This window comes from Mastigoproctus giganteus, chromosome 2, assembly GCF_048544385.1.
Source record: "Mastigoproctus giganteus isolate SK-2022 chromosome 2, ASM4854438v1, whole genome shotgun sequence".
Lineage (NCBI taxonomy): Eukaryota > Metazoa > Arthropoda > Arachnida > Uropygi > Thelyphonidae > Mastigoproctus > Mastigoproctus giganteus.
Window position 1 is genome coordinate 258,500,958 of NC_143576.1, and position 24,180 is coordinate 258,525,137.

Genomic DNA, 24,180 nt, shown 5'->3' on the forward strand with positions numbered 1-24,180 from the left:
AGAATGAAGGCAGACAATCCACGACATTTGTGGAATTGTAGGACTACCGTACGGCACATGTCAGCAGATTTTGTCAGACGAGTTGAACATGGCTCAAGGGGTAGAATTTTTTTCAGCCTGGTCTGTACTTGTTAACAGGAGAGACTGCTGCTACAGGGATGGGATACACTTAAATAGAAAAGGTGCAAGAATATTTGCTGATGCTACTGAGGCAGTGTTAGGTGGGTCAGAAAACTGTTAGCTTGGGGGATACAGGGTCTAACAGGTTAACAAGTAGCCACTGGCAGAGGTGAAAGTGATTCTTGCACTGCTTCTATTGGAATGAGCAGCAGCCTGGAAAACAAGATGCAGGATATTTCAGAGACTGCTGGGAGTCACTGCGGTACAAGTAAACACATGGGTTGGTTAGGGTAGCTAAGAATAGGAACAGGTGCATGTATACTTGTGTGTACACCAATACCAATGCTAGGAGTTTGGTAAATAAATTTGATGAATTTAAGGTATTGCTCAAAACATCAAAGGCAGATACTGTTGGGATATCAGAGACATGGTGTCACACAGATATAAGGAATGCAGAACTGGAATTTGGGAAGTACAATGTGTACAGAAAGAATAGACAGGATAGGAAGGGAGGAGGGGTTATGCTATTAGTTAAGAAACACATAAAATTCAAGGAAGTGAAGCCAGTCGACATCGCTGGACAGTGCAGTGTCAAGTCAGTTTGGTGTGACATAAGTATTGGGAGATCAAAATTGAGAGTGGGAGTGTGCTATAGGCCTAATGTGACACAGAAGCCTATGATAGATATAAGCTGATCTGTAACCAAGTTACAAAGGAGGTTAGGCAGGCGAAGGCAGGTTATCAGAAATCATTGTCAAAGGAAGCAAAGAAAAACAGCAGAGTTCTTTACTTATGTAAACTCTAGAAGGAAGGGGATGAATCAGATTGGTCCACTTGATATCGATGGTTCAACTGTTGATGATCCTTCTCAGGTAGCTAACAAACCAAATGAATATTTTGCATCGACATTCACCCATGAGGAGTTATTCAGTGAGGGGAATGCCAGAGGTGTATTCAACTCTGGCAGTAAGCTAGATAATCTTGTAATAACTGAGAGTAAAGTGGAGGAGAAATTGTTGAAGATAAACACAAAAAAGGCACCTGGGGTGGATGGGATCTATCCAGTTATATTAAAGGAGGCAGCAAAGGAAGTAAGCAAACCCTTAGCCATAATTATGAGAGCTTCCTTGGGGTCAGGGGAGGTACCCATAGACTTTGTGCTCTTAAGGGGACTACTTCGAAGGCGAGCGACAGTGGTGAATAAGACCCAGGGTGAGTCTAATTTATTTTATAAATACATTTCAGGAACTTTTGGGTAGCACCTCATATATCCCAGAAGCAGGGCACTGCAAATTGCTTAAAATTTTGGACCAGTTTGCGATTCAGTTCAAAAATTTCTGAAGTGGTTTGGCTCACAATCTGGTTCAAAAGGCAATTTTGACCAGTGGTTTCGTTTGGTTCGGTTCGGTCAAGTATATCATCTGAAATAATTCGTATAGTTTCTTAGTTCATTAATGATAGTAATAATACCACATTATAATAAAATATTACTATAAAATCTTATTTTAAATAAAAGTAAATTAAGTAACACCACATTTGACAAGTAATAAAATCACAAGTTAATAATTTCAGCTTGCAGTGATAAGACCTTGATATCAAAATATATATTGAAGTATATTTTGGTATATACTGGTATTTTTCCGGTATATACCAAAATGTACTGGTATTTTTCGAGTATATCAAAATATAGTGGAAAAAATACCAGTTTTTATAAAATTATTTCACAGATTCTATTTCATCAATATATTTCACTTAAATTTATAATTGTTAACATTCTAAGAAATACTTGAGTAATTAATAAGCTAAAGATCTTAGCAATATTTTTCTTATTTTATTTTTGAACACATTGTGGTCGCTCCCTATTCTTTGATTCATGAGTAAACCACTTTTTTCTCCAACACTGTATTCCTACAATTGAAATAAAAAGTTCAAGCTTTTGGAGAATGCATAATTTATGAAATTCCAATATGGTCTAATTCGATGATAAACTGAATTAGACTTAAATAGTCTTATTCAACAGATACTTTATGACCTTCATCTTCAGAAAAATCAATAAAGCACTTCTTATTTTGACTATACGATTAGAGGGGTAAATAAGGGTTTCTGAGGTATATTATTGGTTTTAATTCATTCAATAAGGAATAGCATTTTATTTAATTGAATTTAAAAATGAAATACATATAACTGAAGGTCTTTTCAATATAGGCAAGTAAAAATTAAGTAACATGAAAAAATTAATCAACCATTATAATACTTGGGTATTTTTTACGATGTTTTGAGATATTCTGATTTCAAAAAAGGAGCAGAAATTACCAAAACATTAACTCTGAATATTAATCTCTTCTTGTATTCAATACTCATAAGCATATACAAGAGAACATTTAATTTGGAAAGAAAATAATTATTCAAGCAAAATTTTTAATATAATTTAATAATACAAAGTAAGGCAGATATTTACAGATAATATAAAATATCACAGAAATTTTTTTTTTGTCCTCGCTTTTTCCATTATATACCATCATCATCATCAGTCATTTTCAATCCACTGCAGGATGAAGGTCTCTCCAGCAACTTTCCAGTTCCTTCTGTTTTGAGCACTGGCCATCCATTTACTACCCACAAACTCATGAATTTCATCTATCCATCTCCGCCTTTGTCTTCCAGGTTTTCTTCTAGCTCCTCTTGGGTACCATTCTGTTATTTTCTTAGTCCATCTGTCATCATGTCTTCGAGCTATCTGTCCTGCCCAAGACCATTTTAGTTCTTTAGTTTTGATAAGAATGTCCTTTTACTTGAGTTTGCTGCCTAATCCATGTGTTTCTCTTCTTATCTAACAGTCTGATTCCCAATATAATTCTTTCCATTCTTCGCTGTGTAGTTCACAGCTATATATGGGGTCAATGTTTTTTTATTGTTTTGGCATGAAATTTTTATGGCCAGATACCCTTCCTGACGCCAACTCTCACCCTTTATCCGGGCTAGGGATATGCGGTGGTCATTCCCTGACCTTCTGCATCCTCCGTATTTGGTGGTCACGGGCTCAAATCCTGGTCTAATAAAAAAGCATGTGCTACGCACTACTACTCCTGCTCACCTGGCTACGGAGGCGCCAAAATATCACAGAAAATAAAGACAATAAAACTTTAAGAACAGAAGAAGAAAACATGAATTACAAGCAAAATATTATTAGTTACTCAGATAATGGACATAAGGAATTAATGTATCAAAATAATTTTACTTTGAAAATTGATCATGAAATCTTAAAAACAACATAGATTACATGGGTAATTTGAAATTAATTATTTAATTTTAAAAATAAAATGTCCTCCATTGACCTTGAGCCTATACAACTCTTATCAGTCAAAATGATCTTTAATGTCGAAAAGCATCTTTCTACACTTGCTTGTGTGGCAGAAACTGCGAAGATTACTTTGGCTGTGTAACCTAATATCACAGCTGAAGTGCACTCTGCCAGAGCGGAAACAGGAATGATGAACCTTCAGAACAAAACATGCTAATCTTCTCAAAGAAAAATGCTAATGAGTGATTCTCAGTACCATGTTCTTTCACTTCCTTATCACTGATTTGATCGGTGTAAGTGTTCTGCTGCATCTAGAGTGTCCCTTCCCACGTGCCCCACTGCAGAGCTGATATTCAAATAGCTCAGATGGGACCCTGTGGCACACAGGGTTCCTACACAATTCATTTCTTGGTCAAAGTGAAAAAACTCTTTCCCTACCCCTGAGATGGGCTCCTAATTCGATGCAGTGCTTTTCATGTCTTCTTATTAACCATTCTAGAAGCATAGCTGTGAACAATTGAAAAAGAAAGAGGAAGGAGTATATGTTTCCTACTTACTGGATTTTCCCATGAATGTTTTCCAAATTTTTGTTGACCCGTAGGCCATAATCGATGTTTGAACCAAAAACCACTTTTTCAAAAAACGTTGGTTCAGTTTGCAGTTTAGAAAAAAACCTGTTCAGTGGTTTCGGTTCGCGGTTCAGAAAATTGGGTACGGTTCGGTTCATGGTTTGCAGCTCTGCCCAGAGGTATGCTACCAAGGGTCACTGAGGGGAAACAAGGCAAGCAAATGTAGTGGGAAAACATGCCCCAATGGCAGATAAAATTCAGTTCCACTGTTAATTTACATGTTTATTTTAATGTATTAATGCTTAAAGTAAATAAAAAGAAATTAATTTATTGAATAATTGCAAATTTTTGTTATAGTGCCATTAAATTTCATTATACAGGCAACCCCTATATAACACGGGTTTGCTCTAACACAATTGATAAATTGCGGCAATCCTTGCACAAGACGGTACAGGCGACCCCCACTTAATGCTGATAATTTGTTCCGGAAAAACGGAGCGCTGAGTGAATCTGTGCTAAGCAAGCGCCCCATTCCCATAAGGTAACATATGTATTTGTGAGTTGCAGTCGGTGCCATAGGATATTTCCTAATCAATAATAAATGGTAGTGAAAAGATACACCAATGTTGGTCAAAATATTTAATATTCAAATATTTGTACATACAAAATATTCTGCATTACATACAAATATAATTATGTGGTAACTACTTACGTATCAAAATTAAACTTAAAATTCCAATTAAAATCATAAATTTAATCATGTAAAATGTGTTGATTTTGGGTTGTACTTTGACCCTCTTCCTGGTAAACTAAAAGGGGTTTTAATTTAAAATCCCCCGAAGCGTTACCACCCAACAATCCTTCAACCGATCCTTCACGTCTTTGAAACCTGGCATATTTTTTCTTCTTTCAATATGAAACTTCTTTTAGGCATTCGTTTCCAAAAAAGTCCTGCTTCATCTATGTTAAAAACTTGTTGAGAAGTATAACACATAATATCCCTCTTCAATAATTTTACAAGTTCTTTTTCGAAAGTTTCGGCTCCTTGATCAACACTTGTGGTTTCTTTCTGGATTTTAAATCTGTTCAACAAGCCCTTACTAGTTTTAAATGGTTCCGCATTTTTTTTTTATAATATTTGACTTAACTGAATTCTGCGTTGGATATTATCTTCAATAAAATTAGTTAAAGTCTCTCCATTTCAATCCTAATAGCCGGCCTAGCCCTAGTTGCTTTCAGTGGAACAGCTGTCTTTCCTGCTGCTAAAATTAATTCTTTATTTTTATAATTGTTAAACCTGCCAGTCCTAAATTATGGCACATATCCGCTTGTCGTTGACCAGAACTGATTTGCTTCAAAAACATCTAATTTAATTTTCAAATTCAGTCTTTTTCTTACATTTGTAGTCTTCGTACTGTGGCCAGGCGTTGCTTTTTCATTCTCTCTTCGAAAATGTAACTGCATTGGTTCAATGCAGTTACATTTTCAATGTTCACAGTTACGCAGTTAAATTTCAATGTTACATTTTTATGATTCAATGTTCGAGTAAACTGCCCGTTACGCACAATGTCTAATACTGTACTGAGTGATGACTAGATTTAAGATAAATGCATATAACGCATATACTTGATCATTGTTTAAAATGTTGATCTCGGAACTACGTAACAAGTCACTGTACTGAAATATTTTCATTAAATATGCCAAAAATGCAATCTTCTGTATGCTGGTAAAAGAGCGTTATAGTCAGATACTGGTTTATAATATAAGAACTGCATTATAGCAAATCAGCATAAAGCAAACCGCGTTATAACGAGTGCCTGCTGTACTTATATAACATGATTTTTCTCTAACACAGTTAGTGAATTTCAACAAACCTCACATAACAGGGTATTTTTAAGCTTTTGTGAGGGGAAAATCCTATTATGTTGGATGTAATTTTTCAACATTTCCACTCTTTTTTGAGGGCCCACTCAAAAAGAGTGGAAATTTTTTTTTTTTTGCCTTGCTAGTTAAAAAAAAAAAAAAAAAAATATTGAGAAATACCTGTATTTTATTTTGTTAGGAAATCCCTGTGTTATGTTCTTTGCTGTTGAACTTGTGGAAAAATCTAGATTTCAAAGTTTTATTACTATTGGATAACACACCAGGCCATCCAAAAGATTTAAGTCATCCAAACATTGAAGTTATGTTTCTACCACCACATTTGTACTAGGTTAATACAACTTCTTTCATTCAGTCATTAGACCAAGGTCACCTTTATCCACCTTTAAAACTAATTACATCAGAAAACTGTTACAATGGATTTTAGAAAAAAATGATTCCAAATCTATTGAAGTAATGGAAGCATGGAAACATTTCTCAATTTTGGACTGTATCAAAATCATAGCTTTATCGCTCAAAGATGTAAAACTGTCAACGTTAAATGTAAGACTATTATGGTCAGACTCAGTTCATTCAGGAAATAGGGTCAAACCGGCAGACAACATCAAACCGGCAGAAAACTGAATCGGTGCGATAGTAGAACTTACTATATAGGTAGGAAGGAAAGACTATTGAAGTCCTCGTGGGTAGCACAGTTGATAGAATCGCCCTCCACACCGGGTGGAAAAGACCTGAGTTCAAATCACGTCAATGATGGGAGGAATTTTTATGGGCCTTTTTCACAAAGTGGCTAAGTTAGTCGGGCTCAGGTGAGGGTAGCATGGTTTTTTCTCCAGGAAACTTGAGTTTTTCTTCCATCAAAACAGAAAATCAACCTTGAGACACAATTTATAGACAATATATGCAGAGCAACATGACCTTAGTCACCGATGCCCCTAAAAAAATGAAAAAAAAGATATGATTACTGAAAATGTTCAAGAATTACTGGTAGAAAAAGAGGCCGGCAAAGCAGATTTGGTGGAAATGGCATCGGATGTTTTTTTTGTTTTATTTTAGTTAGTTGTTGACGCATCGGCTTCTATGGCCATAATGCACCTACCAAGATTTTTGCAGTACTCTGATACAAGCCCAAGGCGGGATTCGAACCCGCGACCTTTGGGTTGCCAGGCAGGCACTTTACCCAACCCAGCTAGCCCAGTCGACAGGCATCGGAAGTAAACCAGATCAATTCCGAGGATGATAGCGCAGATGAAAATTCTAAACTTCCAAAATTTTACACTAAAAAGCATACGGGAAGGCATAAAATTAGCCAAGCAATTAGAACCTTATTTTTTTTAATGCAGATTCTGGAATGAAAAGAGCCCAAAGTTCAAAAGGAAGCTTCAAAAATGCTTAGTTCCATAGGACGAAATTCACAAAGATTTATCACGCAAAGGCAAACAAAACCAGATTACTGATTTTTTTAAAGAGAGCAGAAGATACACAAAATCTAGAATGGTGTATTTTTGTTAGCTTTTGGAATGTAATCCACTTTTTGTACTTTTTCTTAGTCCCGTACAACATGGTTTCACACAACATGACATTTTATAGGAACCTAATTACCGTGTTATACAAGGATTACCTATAATGACATTTGTCTGTATTTGATTTCATCACTTTTCGAATTAGATAAGCCATTCACAAGTTTAGGAGCCCAATTCAGACTTCAAATTTCATTGTAGACTTACTTTGAATAATCCATACTAAAATGAATATAAGATCCTACATATAATGATAGCAATCTTGAAATACATTGCATTTTGGAAATCTGATCAAGTTAACAAGGATATAATTAACAGAAAGTGATGCATTATTTGATTTACTGCTACAACTAGTCTGAGTGTTAATATAGTTTCCATGGTTAATGCTACTGTAGTCAGAAATTAGCACCTCACAATTTTACTGACAGTTGATCTCTCCTGAAAGGGAAAAGTATGCACACAGAAGATAAAGAGAAACAAAAAATCTGCAGAGAACAGTTACAAATTTCACAGGCTCTAGCCAGTGGGTAGTTGATTGCTGGAACAGACTTTCATCTGTTGTTGTGGAAGTTGATAGCTTAAATAAATTTACGGCTGAACTAGACAAACATTTGGAGTGACCAGTTGGGTGAAATGGGAAGGGTTTTTGTTTTGGCTGTTGCACTATAAGCTTGCTTTCTTGCATCATATGCCTCAACTAACGTAGGTTGACATATTTTTGTATTTTGCTAAGAATTTAGAAGGTTAGTAGTGCGTTATTTAGAAATGTAATTAGCATTAACATTAGTAGAGGCATATGATGCAAGAAAGCAAGCTTACGCAGCATCAGCCAAAAAAAACCCCCACACCTCCAGTTTTGCCCCCCCCCCATTCGTTCCAAATGCCTGTCCAGCTCAGTCTTAAATTTATTTAGGCTATCAACTTCCACAACAAAAGGTGGAAGTCTGTTTCACCAATTAACTACCTGCTGGCTAAAGGCAAATTTCCGCAAATCTATTCTACAACTGTCTTTTCTCAATCTGAATCTATGCCCTCTCAGGATCTCAATTTGAGTAAGAGAAAAATCCAATCAGCATTCAGCTTGCTCAATCCATTCAAGGCCTTATACACCTTAATCAGATCACCTCACAGGTGCCTACCCTCCAGGCACTGCAATTTGCAGAACTTAAGCCTTTCTTGGTAAGAGCACCCCCTTTGTTCCCCTCACCAATCTTGTTGTCCTTCTTTGTACTCGTTCCAGCAACTCTACCATCCTTTCTCAAATGACGCCTCCAGAACTGTACACAGTCCTCTAGGTGTAGCCTGACCATTGCCTTGTACAATGTGATAATCACCTCCCTGTCCCTGCTAGCAAAATCCCTGTATATCATTGGCAAGACTCCATGACCTGCCTTGGCAGCCTGTTTGCACTGTTCAGCAAACTTCATATTTGACTGCACAATTACCTCCAGGTCTTTTTCACTTTCCATTTCCCTGAGTGGAAAGTGAAACACACAGTTGGTACATTTCTCTTGGGTTATTGCTACACATATGCAGTACTTTGCATTTGTCAATGTTAAACTTCAGTTGTAACTTCTCAGCCCATTTGCCCAACTTATCTGGATCCAGTTGGATCTAGATAAGTTGGGCAAATGGACTGAGACTTGAACTAATTTACTGAAGATAATATCCAATGCAGAAATCAGACAGTAAAGGCAGTAGCATACTGTCTTTAACAACCCTGCCAACTTTTATATCATCTGCAAACTTGGACATTAAACCCTTTGGAACTCCACTAATAACATTTGTCCACGAAGAGCAGCGTCCATTGATTACCACTCTCTGTCGTCTCCAACTCAGCCATCTCTTCATCCATTGTAGCAACTTACCCTTAATGCCATACCTCTCCAATTTGTATAGCAACCTTCCATGTGCAACAGTATCAAAAGTTTTCCTGAAATCCAAGTATATGATATCAAAATTATTTTTGGCATTCAGTTCCTTTGTGACCACATCATAATATCCAATCAAATTGGTCAGACAAGGTCTCCCTTTAACAAACCCATGCTGTGTCTTAACTATTACTGCAGTCTTCTCTAGATGATCCTGCTTCTTTAACCAGTGACTCCATTATTTTCTCCAGAACACAAGTTAAACTAACAGGACTATAGTTATTTGTTTCTGTTTGTTTGTTTTTTAGGAGCATTAGCAACTAAGGCCATACTGCTCTGGGATATGCAGTGGTCATTCCCTGACCTTTCTGCATCCTCCGTATTTGGTGGTGACGGGCTCGAACCCCGGTCTAATCAAGAAGCATGTGCTATACACTGCTGCTCCTTCCCACCTGGCTACGGAGGTGCCATATAGTTACTTGTATCACCTTTTTACCCCCCCCCTTTTGTGACATAATAGCATAGCTCACACAAGCTGGGAATAGTGTAGCATTATTATACTCTTGTCTCTTAGTTTTTGTGGTATTACATTTAGGCTAAAATTATGCCTCAAACAAGAGTGGCAAAGCAAAAGCCCAAAGCAGCAGAAATTCTTTGGCTTGGAAGAGAGCCACAGTTGGTGGATCTTTTGTGAATCTGACCTACATTAATGGTGTCTCCCCCTTGTTGCCTCTTTTGGAGTTATGTGTAGTGGGTCATGTTTGTGTGCTTTCATTGCAGAGCATGAGGAGAATTAGTGCCAATTCAGTGTTCTGATGGACTTATATAAAGGCTTGAGGAACAGGATTGGGACCCCCCCCCCAAAAGAAATTAAAAAGAGGGACCCATACAGCACTCAGTTTCCTAAAATTCTCCATAACAGAAAGTACTGGTCTCACAGGAAGTAGCTACCTTTGGCAATTCTATTGTCAGGGAAATGGGAAATATATCTTGTAAAAAGGTATGCCTGCTTGGTTCTATTTGGCATTTTGTAGAGCAGTTATCTTTTAAGGACACAAATGGTGTATATATACATTTTAGTATCACAATCAGTGCAGAGGCATGTAAGAAAGTTCATTTACTTACTATATGAGAGGAGGAGGAGGTTTGGGATTTTGCAGATGCCTTTGCAAATGAATTTTTTGGTGGTGGTTCAACATCCTGTAAGAAATCTGCCCAAAGAAGATCTGCACGCTGTTTTTTGGCTTCCTCTGTAAGTTCATGATTTTCTTCAGGAGGATTTTCTTTTGTAACTTCAATTACTGTGTTTCTCTTTCCTTGTTTTTTCCTAAGGAAAGGAAAACTTATATGCATGAGTACATACATATAGAATTCAGAATTATTTGTGTTAAACATTCATAAAAACTATTAATACTAAGCTTTATCAAACAGAATTTGCATCCTGAAGAAAAGCTTCACTTAACACTGTACAAATATTCTTGAAAAACATCACATGCAATTTTTTAAACTAGAGTTGTATTCTAGAACAACTGGAAACATTTTTTTGTACATATAGGGCCAAACTAACTAACCTTCTAAATGAAGAATGGCTGAAAATATATTTATTTAGACACTTAAAATGGGATGAATAATCAGTTGTCTGAATTTGTTAAAAATCAGAGACCATAAAAAAAATATATATATTAATTGCATTCCATAATAATTATACCAGTATTTCTATAATTATAATGATTTATTTTATATCAGTTTAAAACAAATTTAACTTACAGCTAATAAGATGGCTGGATTTGCATTTCTTATTTTTTTTAGAAATATAATCCAGCTTCAAAATCATTAAAACACTCATTAAACTGAATATATTCCCTCACTTGTTGCTTAAAAAAAAAAAAAAAAAAAAACTGATCCAGCCCCTATGTTTCAATTGGCCGCTTCCTTACTAACTTTAGTCAGGTGTGCTTGTCTTCCTTGTCATTGGATGGGACAGGAGGACATGTTCTGATAGTGAAAGCAGCTGAGGGATCAAGATTGAAAAAATTAAGCTAGAAACCAATAAAACTCTAGTCAGAAGATCAACAAACAAATCAATAAGCATACATAGACCAATAATAATTTCAGAAGAGTGGGATCTAAAACAAATATCCCATAAGTTCAAATTTAATAACAAAATATAAAAGCGCCTCCATTCAGGACCTCTACTAACAGAGACGGGTAGTCACGACCAGGATTTTCGAGTGGAAACGTTCATATTCTTTCCTCTAAATGACCTTTACGCTGTTCTTAATCCCTAGATTTTCAAATTCCCAAACTATTAGTGAAATAGGAGGGGGCGGGAATTTTCCTTCTATCCTGCTCTCTTCCTTTCACCTACACATATCCCCCCACGCTTCTGAAAACTGAAACGTGCTGGGCTATACATACAGCCTTCAACATATGCTCGCTTCCCCTTTGAAGATGGTATAAACGAAAAGCCCCCATCAAGCTTCGGGTAATCTTCTCCCATTATACTCTCAATTATTCACCATGCATGGATTTAGGGTAAAAGCTTATTTTTATTTCTTTGTCTCGTTGCAAGGTTTTTCCCTTCCTTTAAGCAGGTCTTTGAAACAATTTCCATCTATTCTGATTACATCTTACATGGATGCAGTTATTCCTGGAAAATATCTCAGGTAAGAGATTTCCTGACTTGAAATATAATCTTAAGATCCCATTTATTATATTTAGTATTCTATTTTTAATTTTGATTTGGTTAAATTTCAAAACATTGATTTAAATCAAAATAAGGACTCAGATCTCTACAAGAGAAAATCACAATAGTATAGCATCTGTCCGATTTTACGAATATTAGCAGGTCTCGATCACAGAAGTTGTCTGTCCATCATGTCTAGTAAAGTTTCGAGACAAGAGGATTCCCATAATGGTTTTATATAATAACAACTTTTATTTGTGAATAATATATAGGTAAATATTTTGCTTCTCAAATCAGTGGCAAGCCCAAGTCTTGAATGCTATATACAGCATTCAAGCACAAGTCTTGAATGCTGTATATAGGTCTGGAGGTCTCACTTCAGAAAAGACAGATTTGCTTGAAAAGGTATAAAGGAGAATAAGGAAACCAGTTGTGGATTCAAAAGATATATTCATACAGGAAGAGACTCCAGTTCTGAATATGACTGAGGTTGTTGTTATTTGGATTTTAGGAGCATTGGCAGCTAAGGCCAGATATGCGGTGGTCATTCCCTGACCTTTCCACATTCTCCGCATTTGGTGGTGACAGGCTCAAACCCCGGTCTAATCAAGAAGTGTGTGCTACGCACTGCTGCTCCTTCCCACCTGGCTATGGAGGCGTCGACAACTGAGGTTTTTTTTTTTTTTTTTTTTGGTAGTTGTTGGCGCATCGGCTTCTGTGGCCATAATGCACCTCCCAAAGTTTTTGCAGTACTTTGATCCAAGCCCAAGGTAGGATTCGAACCTGCGACCTTTGGGTTGCCAGGCAGGCAGGCAGGCACTTTACTCACCCTGCTAGCCCGGTCAGCTCGACGACTGAGGTATTTAAGGTTATAAAAGCATTGGGCAAACCTAATAATGGAAACATATATTGTCTTATTTGTCTAATACCAAAAAAGGAGCACAAATTCAAATTAATAAAAGATAACTAAAGCTTGGATGTAAGAACTGTAGACTGGGTGTTTCTATTTAGTCAAACAGTAATCAACTATCAGATCAAGATATGCCTAACTTTGTAGAGGCAGAGAATTATGTAGATTAACCATCTAGCAAAAACAGGGCACTTGGTGCCTTTACTTTACAAATCAGTGTTTTTTGGGAAAAAATGCAAGAAATAATTTAAAATGGGAAACTTTAAAATTTTAATCTTAATTCTGACATTATGTTGTATAATAAGATCAAAAACATCATTAGAAACAATAGTCTTGTTGTCCAAAAATAAATAAATAAAAATAAATAAATATATATATATATTTCCCAACAGCCAAATTTGGGAGAGCAAGCAGGCAACAAAGAAACTGAAATTCTATGGAAAGTAATCATAGCAATAAGTTTTTTTCTTTTGTCATAAAAAAAATTTATAGCTAAATTTTCCCAATTAAAAAATAATTAAAGCAGCAAACTGAAAGTGAACAGTAAAGTGAATACTAAGTGAAACTGTAGGAACACTAATATTCACAATGATATAATTTTGAAAGATATTTAAATTTATAAATTTTACTGTTTTTGGTGCATAAAATACACCAAGCACACCAGCTAATGGGTTAAAAGATTAGATAAATCTTTTGAAGTTGATAAAATATAAAACTATATTTTATCTACTTCCAAATATTTGTCTAATCATCCTTTTATATTGATATATTTTTTCTTTATTTTATTATGATTATTATTTATTTATCACAAGATGTTTTAATTACAAGAAACCAGGAAATCTTACTTACTTTTATTTAGGTTTATGTTATTTGTTGTCTGGATCTTTTTTTTTTTTTTTTTTTTGTCAAATCTGGCCTGAAATTGTTGAATTTGATGTTAAAATTGGACCAAGTACAACTATCTACATTTTAGGATTTCAAAATTGAAATGTTGCCTAATCAACTGCTTTTTTTCTCGATGGGAAAGTTGTTTCCCATCCTCAGTTTAGTTTAAAAAAGTCACCTGTACATTTGAAATGAATATAAACTGATTTTATCTAAAGACAAAAATAATAATAATAAAAGGTTGTAGTGACAATATATGGAACAACTGCAATCATACATCCAGAGCAGCTAAACACGCATACTGAACAGCAAATATTCCATACAGTGGTGTGTTTCTTTGCTTTTTTCCTTCAAAAGAAAAAAAAAAAAAAATCAGCTTATTTGTTATTGTTATTTGGTTTTTTTTAGGAGCATTAGCAACTAAGGCCATATTGCTCCGGGAATATGCGGTGGTCATTCCCTTGACCTTTCCGCATCCTCTGTATTTGGTGGTGATGGGCTCGAACCCCGGTCTAATCAAGAAGTGTGTACTACGCACTGCTGCTCCTTCCCACGGAGGCGCCATCAGCTTATGTTCAGCTCAGAAGAATACTGACATTTTTAGAGGATAGAAATTTCCCATTGAGAAAAAAGCAGTTGATTATGCAAAATTTAAATTTACAAATCATAAAATCTAAATAGCTATACTTAGTCACATTTTAGATAGTATGAATCAGAGCTGTAATACTCAATATGTTCTACGTAGATAATAATATTAGTAAATTAATAAGAGGAGTTTACCTCAATATAGTACGTGGAACACTTCCGTATGATATCCTCCAGAAATTAAAACGGAAAAAACGAAAAAATCGACAACTTACCGGTACATTAAAGTAAAATATAAATAATTAAATAATCAATTTAACACAATTCAAAATCAATTCAAAACAATTAAAATTCAAATTAACGCAATTAAAAGAATCTAATGAAAATATTCAAAACGATTTTCCTTCCTGAAGCTGACCAATGCTTTTTGACCGACTGTCGTGATCACAGGAATGAAAATTACCGAATCAGGCTAAACCTGCAACTTAAATAGTGATTATGTGTCTTCGCGCATGCGCGTAAAGGTCCACGCATCGGAGATCAAATATGGCCGCCGAACATTAACAGAATTCTCGTGTGATTTAATTTCAACGGTTTCTGCAATTAATAGTCGCGTATAATTACGTTGAACGTTAAGTATTTTGGCCTCGTTAAATAAAAAAGTATGTTTTTTGTTAATGGCATGAAAGGCTAATTCTGACGCTGCTGAACGAGAAGTACGAACTGAGGCTTCGTGTTGATTTACACGAATATTAAGAGAAAACCGCGTCGAACCCTGATAAGACGAGTCTTGTGGTGATTGCGACTCGTCTTATCAGGGTTCGACGCGGTTTTCTCTTAATATTCGTGTAAATCAACACGAAGCCTCAGTTCGTACTTCTCGTTCAGCAGAATTAGCCTTTCATGCCATTAACAAAAAACATACTTTTTTATTTAACGAGGCCAAAATACTTAACGTTCAACGTAATTATACGCGACTATTAATTGCAGAAACCGTTGAAATTAAATCACACGAGAATTCTGTTAATGTTTGGCGGCCATATTTGATCTCCGATGCGTGGACCTTTACGTGCATGCGCGAAGACACATAATCACTATTTAAGTTGCAGGTTTAGCCTGATTCGGTAATTTTCATTCCTGTGATCACGACAGTCGGTCGAAAAGCATGGTCAGCTTCAGGAAGGAAAATCGTTTTGAATATTTTCGTTAGATTCTTTTAATTGCGTTAATTTGAATTTTAATTGTTTTGAATTGATTTTGAATTGTGTTAAATTGATTATTTAATTATTTATATTTTACTTTAATTATTTATATTTTCTTTAATGTACCGGTAAGTTGTCAATTTTTTCGTTTTTTCCGTTTTAATTTCTGGAGGGTATCATACGGAAGTGTTCCACGTACTATATTGAGGTAAACTCCTCTTATTAATTTACTAAGTCACATTTTAATATCACACTTGAAAATTTCAGTCCAAATTCTACAAACAGGTCTAGACAACAAATGGCCTAAATTTAAAAATATACAAGATGGGCGCTTTTAATTGAAACACCCTGTATGTAGATTTTTATGGCAATTCTTATTATGTTGCATAATATTTGCTTTCTTATATCATTTTAACACTAACAGTAAAATGTTAACTCACTTGACTTTTTGTTTTCTTTTAGTCTTTCCAGCGTGAGATTGTGAAACATCTTCCTCTTCAACCTCCTCCTCTAGCTCTTTATCACTTCCGGATAAGTCACTGTTTTCTATAAAACAATTTCAAAAAATTATAAAATAATTATAAGGAACTAATTTTTCCAAAAATTGCATTCATTAATATAATTTCACTTAAATAAATTTATAAATCCATAGAATTAAAAGCCTCAGGTTTGTATATAGCTGTGAATAAACCAGGTTTGCTACTAGTCTTGATTTGATTATCAGTAGTGATTTTTCCTGCATTAAGAATCTGCAGGTAAATGAACCACTAGGTGGCAGTGATCACAGTGTGCTGAAGTGGGATTTACTCAAAGAGGTAACTACCATTAGGGGTAAAGGGAAGGGTTATTGCTTTTGTAAAGGCAACTACAATGGACTGAGACAGTATTTAAATTCTATACAGTGGGACCAACTGATGATGTTACCAACAGCAAATTCAAAATGGGAAGCATTCAAAGAACTTATCTTGGAAGCTACTAGGCTTTACATACCAACTAAGAAATATTGTTCAAGTTTTAGGCCTAAGTGGATGTCAGATTAACTAATGAGACATATAGCAGAGAAGAAAAATGCATGGGATACATATAAATTAACACATGACACAGAAGCCTATGACAGATACAAGTTGATCTGTAACCAGGTTACAAAGGAGGTTAGGCAGGCGAAGGCAGATTACGAGAAATCTTTGGCAAGAGATGCAAAGAAAAACAGCAAAGAGTTCTTTACTTATGTAAACTCTAGAAGGAAGGGGATGAATCAGATTGGTCCACTTGATATCGATGGGTCAACTGTTGATGATCCTGCTCAGGTAGCTAACAAACTAAATGAATATTTTGCATCGACATTCACACATGAGGAGTTATTCAGTGAGGGGAATGCCAGAGGTGTATTCAACTCTGGTAGTAAGCTAGAGAAACTTGTAATAACTGGGAGTAAAGTGGAGGAGAAATTAGCATTAGCATTAGTAGAGGCATTTGATGCAAGAAAGCAAGCTTATGCAGCATCAGCCAAAAAAAAAAAAAGTAAAATAAATAAATAAAAAATAACCACTTCCACTTCACCCCTCTGTTCGTTCGAAATACCTGTCCAGCTGAGCCTTAAACTTATTTAGGCTATCAACTTCCACGACAAAGGATGGAAGTCTGTTCCACCTACCAACCACCCGCTGGCTAAAGGCAAATTTCTGCATATCTATCCTACTTCTGTCTTTCCTCAATTTGAATTTATGCCCTCTCTGGTGATTATTCTGAGCAAGAGGAAGAATCCCATCAGCACTGAGCATGCTCAAACGATTCAAGGCTTTGTACACCTCTATCAGATCACCTCACTGGTGCCTAGTCTCCTGACACTGTAATTCGCAAAAAACTTAAGCCTTGCTTTGTAAGAGCACCCCTTTGTTCCATTCACTAATCTTGTTGCCCTTCTCTGTACTCGTTCCAGCAGCTCTACATCCTTCTTGAAATGAGGCCTCCAGGCCTATATACAGTACTCTAGGTGTGGCCTGACCATTGCCTTATACAAGGGAATAATCACCTCCTTATCCCTGCTAGAAAAATTCCTATATATCATTGACAATACACCATGAGCTACTGTTGCAGCCCGTCTGCACTGCTCAGAAAATTTCATATCTGCCTGCACAACCACCCCCAGGTTACTTTCATTCTCTACCACTGTCAGTGTAGTACCACAGAGGTGATACGTTGCTCTGGGTTGCTGTTTCCCATATGTAGTACTTTACATTTGTCAATGTTAAACTTCATTTGCCACCTCTCAGCCCATCTGTTCAACCTTTCCAGATCCTGTTGCAGCAGCATAGTGTCAGTAGTGTCCTTGCAACCCTATCAACCTTCGTATCGTCTGCAAACTTGGACATTAAGCTTGATATACCATCATCAATATTATTTATAAATACAGAAAACAATAAAGGACCCAATAATGAACCCTGAGGGACACCACTAATAACATTAGTCCACGACGAGCAGTGTCCATTGATTACCACTCTCTGTCTTCTCCCCCTCAACCACCCCTTTATCCATAGCAGCAATTTGCCTCCAATGCCACACTGCTCCAATTTGTGCAGCAGTCTTCCATGTGCAACAGTATCAAAAGCCTTTCTAAGATCCAAGTATATAATATCAAAGTTATTCCCTGCATCCAGTTCCTTTGTGACTGCATCATAGTATCCAATCAAATTGGTCAGGCAAGACTTCCCCTTAACAAAACCATGCTGTGTACGAGCTATAACTGAAGTCTTGTCTAGATGATCCTGCAGTGCTTCTTTAACCAGTGCCTCCATTAATTTTCCGGGAACAGAAGTTAAACTCACAGGTCTATAATTACTTGTGTCAGCCTTTGATCCTCATTTTTGAATTGGGGTCACATTTTCACATCTCCAGTCCATGGGTACCTCCCCTGAGTCCAAGGAAGCTCTCATAATTATGGCTAAGGCTTTTCTTACTTCCTTTGCTGCCACCTTTAATATAACTGGATAGATCCCATCCACCCTAGGTGCCTTTCTTGTGTTTATCTTCAACAATTTCTCCTCCACTTTACTCTCAGTTATTACAAGATTCTCTAGCTTACTGCCAGAGTTGAATACACCTCTGGCATTTCCCGTGCTGAATAACTCCTCATGTGTGAATGTCGATGCAAAATATTCATTTGTTTGTTCGTTGTTTGGTTTTTAAGAGCATTAACAACTAAGGCCATATTGCTCCGGGATATGCGGTGGTCATTTCCTGACCTTTCCGCATCCTCTGCATTTGGTGGTGATCGGCTTGAACCGCCGTCTAATCCAGAAGCGTGTACTACGCACTGCTGCTCCTGCCCACCTGGCTACAGAGGCGCCTTTTTAGTTTGTTAGCTACCTGAACAGGATCATCAACAGTTGACCCATCGATATCAAGTGGACCAATCTGATTCATCCCCTTCCTTCTAGAGTTTACATAAGTAAAGAACTCTTTGCTGTTTTTCTTCGCATCTCTTGCCAAGGATTTCTCGTAATCTGCCTTCGCTTGCCTAACCTCCTTTGTAACTTGGTTACAGATCAACTTGTATCTATCATAGGCTTCTGTGTCACATGTTAATTTGTATGTATCCCATGCATTTTTCTTCTCTGCCATATGCCTCATTAGTTCATCCGACATCCATTTAGGCCTAAACCTTGAACAATATTTCTTAGTTGGTATGTAAAGCCTAGTAGCTTCCAAGATAAGTTCTTTGAATGCTTCCCATTTTGAATTTGCTGTTGGTAACATCATCAGTTGATCCCACTGTATAGAATTTAAATACTGTCTCAGTCCATCGTAGTCGCCTTTACGAAAGCAATACCCCTTCCCTTTACTCCTAATGGTAGTTACCTCTTTGAGTAAATCCCACTTCAGAACACTGTGATCACTGCCACCTAGTGGTTCATTTATCTGCAGATTCTTAATGCATGAAGAATCTCTACTGATAATCAAATCAAGAGTATTACTCCCTGTAGTTGCCTCCCGAACATGCTGATGTAGAAAACAATCATCCAATAAATCCACAAAAGCCTTGCTAGTCTGTGAGTGACCAGCCCCCAAATTCCAGTCAATATCCATTCAGTTAATTGTTGAAGATAAATACAAGAAAGGCAATGGGGTGGATGGGATCTATGCAGTTATATTAAAGGAGGCAGCAAAGGAAGTAAGCAAACCCTTAGCCATAATTATGAGAGCTTCCTTGGACTCGGGGGAAGTACCCATGGACTGGAGATGTGCAAATGTAACCCCAATTCACAAAGGAGGATCCAAGGGCGACACAAATAATTATAGACCTGTTAGTTTAACTTCTGTTCCTGGAAAATTAATGGAGGCACTGATTAAAGAAGCACTGCAGGATCATCTACACAAGACTTCAGGCATAGCTCAGACACAGCATGGTTTCGTTAAGGGGAAGTCTTGCCTGACCCATTTGATTGGATACTATGATGCAGTCACAAAAGAACTGGATGCAGGGAATAACTTTGATATTATATACTTGGATCTTAGAAAGGCTTTTGATAGTTGCACATGGAAGACTGCTGCACAAATTGGAGCAGTGTGGCATTGGAGGCAAATTGCTGCTGTGGATAAAGGGGTGGTTGAGGAGGAGAAGGCAGAGAGTGGTAATCAATGGACACTGCTCATCGTGGACTAATGTTATTAGTGGAGTCCTTCAGGGTTCAGTATTGGGTTCATTATTGTTTTCTGTGTTTATAAATGATACTGATGATGGTATATCAAGCTTAATGTCCAAGTTTCCCGACGATACGAAGGTTGGCAGGGTTGTGAAGGACACTACTGACACTATGCTACTGCAACAAGATCTGGAAAGGTTGAACAGATGGGCTGAGAGGTGACAAATGAAGTTTAACATTGACAAATGTAAAGTACTACATATGGGAAACAGCAACCCCAGAGCAACGTATCAACTCTGGTACTACACTGACAGTGGTAGAGAATGAAAGGGACCTGGGGGTGGTTGTGCAGGCAGATATGAAGTTTTCTGAGCAGTGCAGACGGGCTGCAAGAGTAGCTCATGGTGTATTGTCGATGATATATAGGAATTTTTCTAGCAGGGATAAGGAGGTGATTATTCCCTTGTATAAGGTAATGGTCAGACCACACCTAGAGTACTGTATACAGGTCTGGAGGCCTCATTTCAAGGATGTAGAGATGCTGGAACGAGTACAGAGAAGGGCAACAAGATTAGTGAATGGAACAAAGGGGTGCTCTTACGAAGAAAGGCTTAAGTTTTGCAAATTACAGTGTCTGGAGACTAGGCACTGGCGAGGCGATCTGATAGAGGTGTATAAAGCCTTGAATGGTTTGAGCATGCTCAATGCTGATGGGATTCTTCCTCTTGCTCAGAATAATCACCTGAGAGGGCATAAATTCAAATTGAGAAAAGACAGATGTAGGATAGACATGAGGAAATTTGCCTTAGCCAGCGGGTGGTTAGTTGGTGGAATAAACTTCCATACCTTGTCGTGGAAGTTGATAGCCTAAATAAGTTTAAGGCTCAGCTGGACAGGTATTTTGAACGAACAGAGGGGTGAAGTGGAAGTGGGCTTTTTTTTTTTTTTTTTGGCTGATGCTGCATAAGCTTGCTTTCTTGCATCAAATGCCTCTACTAATGCTAATGCTAAAATGCATCAACTGCATATTCTGGAGACATTATTATTATTATTATTAGCCATATGGTGGGTGCAAGGAAGCCTGAGACTTATGCTGCACCAGCCAAAAAAAATACCCGAGATACTCTGTGTAAGTGTGTGTGTGTGTGTGTGTGTGTGTGTGTGTGTGTGTGTGTGTGTGAGAGAGAGAGAGAGAGAGAGAGAGAGAGAGAGAGAGAGAGAGAGAGAGAGAGAGAGAGAGAGAGAGAGAGAGAGAGAGAGAGAGAGAGAGAGGAGGGAATCACCAAGAAAGAGAAGAATGATGATATCCAGCTCGGGACTCTAGGTGTGCCAAGCCCATACTCACCAGATGAGCCCTTCTCTGCATTTCCTCGGTATTACACTATACACTTTAAATACCTACATTTGTATTACAAAGACCACAGAGTTCTAACCAAAGTTGGAGTCTTATAACTGGGTAAGTAGGCAATATGTAGTGAGGACTTAATGACCCAGCTATTAGAAATATCAAAAATATGCGAGATGCCAGATGGCTTAAAAGTTCAAAATAAAATAAACATTAAGGATAAAAGCCTCAAATATATGATATGAGATATTGCATCAAATACAAATTACAGAAAAATGTCGATTTTGGTATTCCCACATACATGAGAAAAATTGCTACTGATTTACAAACTGCACTTCAAGAACATATAGCATTAGTTAATTATGAGATTGTTACATATATATTTTTTAAATAATATTACATCTTATATGCTGTGAGAGTTAATGCAGTCAGATATTCTAACAGAGATATTATAATAACTGTGAAATAAATGCTTTCCTTGTAACAAAACAATACCAGTCTCTTGCATTTAAAGGTTATTACCGTGTTGGCCAAGATTTTTGCAGCTCCAGCAAACGCTAAGTTTTTATATATATTTAGTCATTTTAGTGACTTAATTGTTACATTAAATTATTTTTTATAAATAGCTTTATAAGTCCTAGTGAAGCCCCTTGGTTTATTTGAATTTAGATAGCGATTTTGAAAGTTAATACTTACCGTCCATAGATCTTACCGTTCGTAACTTGCCGCCACTGTTATACGATTCGGAATAGCGTAATGTAAATCCTGAACTTCGTAGTGTAAGGTTTAACATAAAACTAAATAGCAAAATATGTAGCACTGTATTAGAAATCTGTTAGATTAATATATTATTAATTAATCAGTAAACTTTATTAATCTTATTAAATTTCATTGTTAATTTAATTATACTTAAACGAAATCATGACCGAGACTATAGCAGCAAAGCAACGATCACAGAATAGCCAGAGTTCTGTGGCTCGAGGGAGAACCGAAGGGGGCAATTCTCCAATGCATCACGGTCTAAAAAAATGTGTGAAATGTTTGCAGATCTGTCTAGAACAGGAGGATATCCTTGTGTCTTCTAACCATGGAGAATGTCCTTGTGTGTGTGTGTGTGTGTGTGTGTGTGTGTGTGTGTGTGTGTGTGTGTGTGTGTGTGTGTGTGTGTGTGTGTGTGTGTGTGTGTGTGTGTGTGCATCAAGTGCAGAGACTGTGAAGAAATTAGGTTCCAACTCAGTGTTCTGATGGGCATCTATGACAGTTTGAGGTGTAGGGTAGATGACCTCAAAGAAATTAATATGAGGGGCCCATCAAGCTCTCAGCTGCCCAACTCAACACCAGAGCTCACTATTATGCATCATGCAACACAGCAGCAATCTCCAAGGCAGAATGCACTGGTTCCACAGGAAGGTAGTTATTGTTGGTGACTCTACTGTCAGAGAGATGGAAAATATATTATGCAAAAAAGGATAAGTGGAACAGGACCAGGGTATATCCCCCAAGGGCAAAAGCTGATGACATTGTAGGACAGATATCATATTTCAAAGGCACAAAAGGTGATATTGTTGTACACATTGGTACTAATGATATTAAGAGTAAGAGATCTGCAGATTTACTTAACAAGTACAGGTCAATGCTGAAAAAAAAGTCGTGAGTTAGGGTAAAATTTGAAAGTGTCTGCAATTCTGACCAGACACGATAGGAGGGAGAATATGATGAGAGCTTTGTCAATCAATTCGGCCCTGGAGAGACTGTGCAAGGCTCATGGGGGTAGAATTTTTTTCAGCATGGTCTGTGCTTGCTAACAGGAGACGCTAGCTAACACAATTTTTACCTCCAAGAACTTAAATGTTGTTTTTAACCAAATTTTTATGCATACATTTTGAAAATCACCACGATAGTTTCACATCACAGTTATTAAATAGAGGGAGTTACGTTTTACCAAAATATGCCAATTTTGCATAATGTAACCAGCAATGTATGACATACCGATTTATTTTAACAACTATAAGCTAATTCTCTTAATTCTAGCAATCGATTCTGGTCTCGGTTTTCTTGTGATAAACACAATCACACTTCTACCTATTGTTCTTAGGTTCAAATTCCGATGCAACAATTTACAAATTGAAAAGAGTGCACACAGCGTTTTTGGTGAGGATTTTTGTAGGCTCTGCCAAAGTTTTCCAAGTATTAACTGATCGTGACATGTTCTCAGGGTTGTAAAATCTATCCTCCAAACATAAACAGCCCCTTGAGAGTAGGAGGATGCGGCCCGCAACCCTTGCAGCAGTAGTAAAATAATAATTTCCAGCTCTACCTGCTGATTTGCAAATTTTTTCCTTTCAATGTTTTCACATGAGAAGAACTAGTAAGTTGCCACACCTGTGTACTGTGTAGCGATAAAAATCAAATTTGTGTTATTTTTATATTGCAGTGTTCAAAATTGAATTTATGTTTTCAGAAATTCATTTAGTGCTATAATGAATAAGCAGACACATAGGAAGTGTTTCAATCATCCAGATAATTTGTTATTTTTGTGATGGCTAAATGCTCATTGTGATGGCAAAGACACAAAGGCTAAATATTTATGACATTACAAAATGTTCGTATTCTTTTTATTTCGGATGTAAAATAGGTGCATGTATACTTGCGTGTACACCAA

General features: G+C 36.9%; 1 protein-coding gene across 1 annotated transcript in view; it reads right to left on the reverse strand.

Moving 5' to 3' along the window:
- The window catches only part of Yeti (yeti), a 54,825-nt gene that overhangs the window by 13,204 nt on the left and 17,441 nt on the right, over positions 1 to 24,180 (reverse strand). Inside the window, exons 2-3 of the mRNA XM_090369112.1 lie at positions 15,971 to 16,076; positions 10,388 to 10,589 (exon numbers count right to left, since the gene is read on the reverse strand). Of these exons, the coding sequence (XP_090225238.1) occupies positions 10,388 to 10,589; positions 15,971 to 16,076 (308 nt within the window). The remainder of the gene's footprint in view (positions 1 to 10,387; positions 10,590 to 15,970; positions 16,077 to 24,180) is intronic.